This window comes from Macadamia integrifolia, unplaced genomic scaffold (genome assembly GCF_013358625.1).
Source record: "Macadamia integrifolia cultivar HAES 741 unplaced genomic scaffold, SCU_Mint_v3 scaffold1478, whole genome shotgun sequence".
Classification (NCBI taxonomy): Eukaryota; Viridiplantae; Streptophyta; class Magnoliopsida; order Proteales; family Proteaceae; genus Macadamia; species Macadamia integrifolia.
Window position 1 is genome coordinate 150616 of NW_024868220.1, and position 6835 is coordinate 157450.

Here is a 6835-nt window from a genome sequence, read left to right on the forward strand (position 1 = left end):
CTAGGACCAAGGGGTGGGCCCGATTCTTGAGAAAATGGTCCAAAAGTTGGTTTGGTCTAGAGATTTAGGGTAAGTGTCAGGTTGTAGAATTGGGAAGGTGTTAGGTACCCAATCTACTCGGTTCAATCGGTCTTCATACTAGATGCTTAAGAACGAACATTTTCCATAATTATTCCTATTCTGCATGCATGGCAAAGTTATCACACATATATACATTGACTAAATTTAAATAACTATATACACTAAAACAAGGTCTATATAAAGTCTACATTGTGCTGATTTTGTTAAAAAATTATACCTGAGTTTGACCCCTGTTTCGAGTCAAGAGGGGTGGAACCCCTGGTTGATGCTAGTATGAACTTTCTTGTGGATTCTCCCAGCTCAGGGGAAGATGGTCTTGACCTCCAACTTTCTTTCTTGAGAGATGCTGACTGTGATACTATTTGGGCAAAGTTTCGGCTAGGAACGGTTACTTTCGGATTTGAATTCGGACAGAGCTTTGGCTAGGGAAGGCTATTCTTAGGCTTTGGCTGAGGTGGTATTCTGGCAGAGCTTCCACTGGGGATAGGCTATAGGAGGGCTAGGATGTGGTGGCACTCGGACAGAGCTTCCACTAAGGATAGGCTATGGGAGGGCTAGGAGGAAACTTTTCCTAAAAATCTCACTCAAGAAGGCAAAGGATTGAAGAGTCTTGAAGGCCCGAAGAACACTTCAAAGATCCGAAGAGCACTTCGGATCTTAAGAAGATCTCTCCGAAGACTTGGAAAACCTCAAAAGGGGAGGGGAGAAGAGAGGGCAGAGCTTCTCTACTATGAGTTGCTCACTAAGAGACTTGGCTTATTTTGGTGTGTGTTGGTGTGTAAAATCCTAGGGAGGGGGTATTTATATAATTTTTGGACCAATTGGGAGGAAAGAGAAAATTTCTTAACTAATGGTAGTAAAAAGTAATTTTTCTAAACCAATAGGGTGAAAGTAATAAATTTTGGACCAATGGGGTGGAGGGTAATTTTCTATAGCCAATGGGGTGAAAGATAATTTTTTTTGGACCAATCATGTAAAAAGATTCATTTTTGGACCAATGGGAGGCTACAGTGTAGGGTACGCTAGCGGGGCAGTGTAAGGTACACAAGCAGGTGAAGGGAGAATTCCTTCTCCCTTCACCAAACTAATCACTGAAAGAGGGATTCCGATCGTCGATGGGAGCGACAAAGGTTTTGACAGGGGTGCGGAGCTTCAACAGAGGTGTTAGGGCTCCAGAGGGGTGCTGGAGCTCCAGCAGTGGTGTTGGGGCTCCAGCAATGGTGTTGGGGCTCCTGTATGGGTGCTGGTGCTTCGGTATTGGTGCTAGGGCTTCGGCATAGGTGCAGGAACTCAGACATGGGTGTTGAAACTCGACCTGGTATGCTCGAGGCTTGATCAAGTACATACGGGGCTTGGTCGGGTGCACGCGGGGCTTGGCCTTGTGTATGCAGGGCTTGGTTGTGTGCACGAGGGGCTTGGTTGTGTGCACATGAGGCTTGGTCATATGCACGTGGGGCTTGGTTGGGTGCACGCGGGGCTTGGCATGTAGACACGGGGCTTGCATGGGCGAGGTTTGGACACTTAAGGCAAGGTATGGGTGCTTGCATGGACGGGCTTTGGGCACTCAAGGCAAGGAATGGGTGCTCGCATGGGCGGGGTTTTGGCACTCAAGGTGATATTATTGGGAGTGATTGCGGGAGATCCGATGTCCCAATTTTAATGTATCATATATCGTTGGAATCGTAATTCTGAGTACTATGCATCTGTGCGGTCACTTTGACGGGATTCCTTTGTATATGAAATGTCATAATTGGACCCTTTTTTCTCTCGCGTGGGTTTTTTGGGAATTTTAGGTGAGTATGGAATGCTTCTAGGAATAGTTATCTTAGTCAGTTATTAGCTCTGTTGATCGGAGGTGAAAGGTTGCATCCAAGATCCGTATGTCATCTTAGCCGGGGGGAAGGTGACAAAATTGGGTGTCTATAGAGCTCGCTCAATAAAGAACCAATACTACAAAAGTAGAATGGTCAAAATGTCATTACTTAAAAGGAAGGCCATAAACGGTTCATCATCAAAAGGAAAGAGTACGGAAGAGAGAAAAGGAAATTATTCAAAACATACTAAGGGGCATCCCCCTTAGATTCTTCTAGCTCATAGGCCTTAAAATTGAGACATTCAGCTACCTGAGACCAGCAAGCCTGAAATTGGTCGTCCAGTTGAGATAATTGATGAGAGATTCAAGCATATCTCTCTCCAAGTTTCAACACGCAACTCAGAAGCTTGTAGATCTATAGTTGGCTAGGAAACTTCCTCGAAAAGATCCTTGAGCTCTTGAGCGTTAGAGTTCATCAGCTGTCTTTTACTCTCCTTTTCTTGTTGTAAACTCTTGATTTCTTCCTCCAGACATTTGATCTTGGCCTCGGAAGCGATGGCAGCCTTCAAACGCTCCAGTTTGGGTTGGGCAATGTCCACCTTTTCAGAAGCAGCTTTGTGGGCAGCAAGAAGCTGTTCAGTTGAGTCAAAGACATCAATCGCCTCAGGGACCATGCTCCCTAGCATCGAGCTCAAATTCTTAAGAAGATGTCCGTAAACACGCTGCCTCGCCGAAAAAAGGGGGTCAGCCAGGATGTCAGGGGAAAGTTTGACCAAATCAGAAGTTTGCCCACTCCTCCAAAATTCCCTTGCAGACATGTTGGCTAAAGATTCATATAAAACTCTCACACAGTTAATGAGAGATACGGTCTGAGAAGATGCATCAGAAGTAGTCTTAGGAATATCAGTTCAGGAGGACCTGAGAAGATTCAGGCGAGAGAGCATGCCACTTAAGTTGGGAAGAGATGTGAAGGCCTATGAAAGAAGAAATTTCTATGACCACTCTCATAAATGAGAAAAGAAGGTTGAAAAGATGAATCAGTTAAAAAAAAAAAGAGAGAGAATTACGTCTTTAGAAGTTGGAGTAGACGGAGCCTTAGGCAGAATGGGAACAGGTACTTGATTGGAAACTTGACCCTTGCCTTTAAGTACATCAGAAGTTACGAAAATAGCAGCATCATCATGTAGAGGTAGATTGGTGACTTTTTTATATTTCTTGGGCGGAGAGTTAGATATAAGCACTACTGTCCGAGACCGTTTCGATGTCAGGGAAGGAGACTTAGTCGGAGTGGTTGCAGGCCGTGTACCTCGCTTAAGCCTTTTCAAGGAAGTTTTCTCTTCAGGAAGACTACCCGCTGGTAGTATGGTCAGTTCGTCAGTAGTATGGACATCATCAGGGGAGTCTGAGGATTCTTGAGCCTCAAACAAGACGGTTTGGTGATCTTCTCCGCTCTCAAACAAGTCATAAAACGACATAGCCAAATGAGTAGGATTGCAACATATTCCTAGTGGGAGACAAGGCCAACCTTTTTTCTATACGTTGTCACACAATTGGGATAAGTGCAATACCTAGCAAATTTCAAGCCATTATCATTAAGATGGCCAGCGGTGGCACCATTGAGCTCCTCACCCAAAGATGTTAAGCCTAGAAGGGCTCCTATGTCCATTAGGGTTGGGCTAAGAATTCTATAGGGAAAGTGAAAAGCATTGGTGGAATGAGACCAAAAACACATGGCCACCTGGAGAAGAGGACAGTCAGGAGGAATGAAACGTTCGATTAGTTAGATAGCATGGAAAATTCCTAATCTATGCTATTTAGTGGATTTAACCACGGTCATCCACTCTACCCGTTCATTCCAGCCCTCTAGGTGACGAGGCCAGAAGTGATGCCAAGCTTTAGGCTTCGCCTCAACTCTAATAGGGTCAGGTTTATGGAAAAGGAGTTCCTCCTTTTTGTGACAAGGAAAGTTTTTCACCTTGAAAGGAGGAGAAGGTAGAATAGGACCAAGGGGCAGTGAAGAATCAAGGAAGATAAGTACCTCAGGCTGGACCGGTAGAGTGCGGAGGGAGTCTCTGTCTTGGGTTAATTGCTCCTCCAAAGGAGGATCGTCAACAGGGGGAGTAAAAGAACTCATCTCACCTTCGAACACTAGGGAAGGAAAAAGTGCAGAGTAAAAGAAAATCGAAAAAGAAGATGAATAGTATGTATGAGTACTATTCACCTTTTAAAAGGAATCGTAGAAAAATCTCGCTGAAAGCACGTCGGCCAAGGGACGCTTGGCAGTCCAATATAGGCAGTAAAGGAGGCTGATTTAACGTTCATACAGACAAAGGTAATTATCACCCATAGTTTAAAATTTTTGGAGGAAAAGAATCAAACCGCCAAAAGGCCAAACCCAAAGTGGGTGAAACTGAGAAAAGACCTAAAAACCGGAGTACTTAAAGAGATCGATGGGAGTACAAGCTAGTAACGCCTAAGCCTTAAAATCTGAATTACTCATTAAGAGGCCATTAGAGGATGAAGACTAACATAATCCACACATACTTTCGGCCAAAAGATGGCACCGTAAGTTGGATTATGAGGGGCAATTGTTGGAGCCCAAAATTCAAAATATGCCCCAGTGACGTGGTAGTGGCAGTTTTGGGTATTTGGAAGAAAATGTGGGCTGACCGTATCGGTTTGTCACCCACGTAAAAGATGATACTGGTTCACCAAAGTGGTTAAAATATGCCTGCATAAGGCAAAGTTAGTGGTACAAGTGGCGACAATACATTGGAAGAACCACTTTATGAGCAAAGTGGGCAAATAACATGGGCGGTGGAACAGTTAATGGATCCAAGGTATATAAGGAGAAAAAGGCACCCAATACAAGGAGACTTAACGCATTCAAACAAAACCAACAATACAACTCTTTATTTCAATTTTGTATTTTTCATTCCTGTATTTAGAATTAGAGATATAATAGGACTTGCTTCTTCTTGATCCTTTCCTATATTCCTTAGGATGGGAGGATTGCCGCCCTGGAGAGCCAAGTTAGTTCCTACGAGCAGGAAATTGCACAGCAGGATGCATTGATTTAGGACATAATACAGAGGCTGGAGCAGGTTGGACTAGCATCCGCGGGTTCCCCAATCTCCATGGGGATGATTCAAAGTATTGTTCAGATGATGACTTTTGACCCATAGGGATTTGTTCCTGTATTTCCTATAAACAAAAACATATGTATATTTTCCCTTTCCCTTTTTTTTTTTCCTCCCCCTTGTTTGTTCATCATTTTATTTTTATCATTTTATGAATGAAAACATATCTTTGGAACAATTTTTTTTTTTTTTTTTGGTTTGCAATGTTTACGCATAATCAATTCCATAACTCAAGTTATAATTAGAATAATCGAGATAACATGAAAATCCAAATACTTCCTCATTCTATTACCAAGTGAATTACATGGAAAGGTGAGCAACTTTCCTACCATAGACAGGATAGGTAAGTACCAAGGTGGGGAGACAACTCTTGAGGTGGGTGAAAGTTCACCAATTCTTCTAGGTTCGTCACCTCAAACCCATATTATCGGTTGATGTACGTAGGCAAATAAAAGGATGTGTGAGTCAATCCCATCAACCTAACATAATTGCAACCAAGGGTCTTCATCAGAAAATTTTCTTATGGCCTCCCTGGGCACCTCCATACGATATCTTGGGTAGTCCTTTCCTACAGGTACTTCTCCCAATCAGTGATAAGGTCAAATTCCAGAATTTCCCACTTGTCCTTGTAGCAAAGAGCTTCAAGTGGGCCTCCTTTTAATGGTTTGGTTAATTTCAATTTCTCGAGGAGCCAAATTTGAAAAATAGTAGGACTCCCTTGATAATGGTCTAGTCTGAATCTATGGCCATGACTCATGTCATCAAATCCCTTGAGTGTTTTTGTATGAACTGTAGGGATGATGTCACCTCCCTTCTTCAACTGTTTTACCATTCCAATTAGAACGGGTAGTGCACCACACCAGGGAGTTCAGAGAACATAGCGAGCTATCATGCAAAGTAAATAAGCATCTTGTGATCTCTGTTGATGGATTTCTCCCACTGGTAGATATTGGATGACGATTTGGGCCACTTTCAGAATGTCAATCTTCCCGTACCTGACAAATTACTTCACTTCCTCTTCTTTCCATCCAAAGAAGTTTTGAATTTCCTTTGAATAATATTTCTTCAAAGATAGTTGGAACAACCTACCTTTGGGTGGAGATAACATACAAACTCAAAATTCTTTGAAAGTCAGGTAGATCTCTACTAATCCAAACCAAAATACATGTAGGTTAGCATCCTAGTGTTGAGGCACCTGTCGGAGTAATTGGTGATGTAATTTCACACACACTATCTAGCCGAGAAATAACACATTCATGGATTCCAGCAATCCTGGTGCCCTCATGTTTATGTCTAAAGTCCATTTCCTCAATGTCTCATCTAACGAGCTCATGACTTTTCCTGAAACCGTCACAAACAAAAGAGATATAATGATTTATCAAAGCATTACTCATTAGCTAATGACTCAAACAAGCCTTTATCCTTATTGCATCAAGCTCTTCTTTTTTTTTTTCTACTGATCAAGGGTGGGGAATAAACTGGCCTTGATAAACTAGTGTCGGGTAGCGATTTTCTCTTAGGGGATGGAATCCTAGATAAGAGTTGATGGACCAATGGGTGGATGACAGATACCTAATGGCCTTTTATGCCAAATGGCTATTCTTGGGGGATAGAATCCTAGATAAGAAGTGACGGACCAATGGGTGGATGATAAATACCTAATGGCCTTTCATGCCAAATGGAGATTCTTAGGGGACACAAACTATGATGATCTTTTAAAATACTTTGGCTATTAACCAAGGAACTAATTTATTGTTTTTAGATGGTTGATACCACACTTGCACATGTCAAGTTGCCTATG

The 6835-nt window shown here is 42.6% G+C and overlaps 1 protein-coding gene across 2 annotated transcripts; it reads right to left on the minus strand.

The window, feature by feature from the left end:
* Nucleotides 1–2018: 2018 nt before the first annotated feature.
* Nucleotides 2019–4023, minus strand: LOC122063850. Of its 2 annotated transcripts, none has more exons than XM_042627553.1 (2): nucleotides 2962–4023; nucleotides 2019–2812 (listed from the first exon to the last, which is right to left on the minus strand). In XM_042627553.1, exons 1-2 carry the CDS (start codon nucleotides 3367–3369, stop codon nucleotides 2798–2800), a joined length of 423 nt encoding a protein of 140 aa, XP_042483487.1. In that variant the 5' UTR covers nucleotides 3370–4023; the 3' UTR covers nucleotides 2019–2797. The 2 variants fall into 2 exon arrangements, with proteins under 2 accessions (XP_042483487.1, XP_042483486.1); XM_042627552.1 differs by having other exon boundaries at nucleotides 2019–2868.
* Between the last annotated feature and the right edge of the window lie 2812 nt (nucleotides 4024–6835).

Excerpts from the sequence above, each read along its gene's own strand:
- LOC122063850 (XM_042627552.1), bottom strand. The coding sequence starts at position 3,369 with ATGTCGTTTTATGACTTGTTTGAGAGCGGAGAAGATCACCAAACCGTC. Across the intron at positions 2,869-2,961 it reads CTACTCCAACTTCTAAAGAC|GCCTTCACATCTCTTCCCAA; the intron begins GTAATTCTCTCT and ends CTTCTTTCATAG.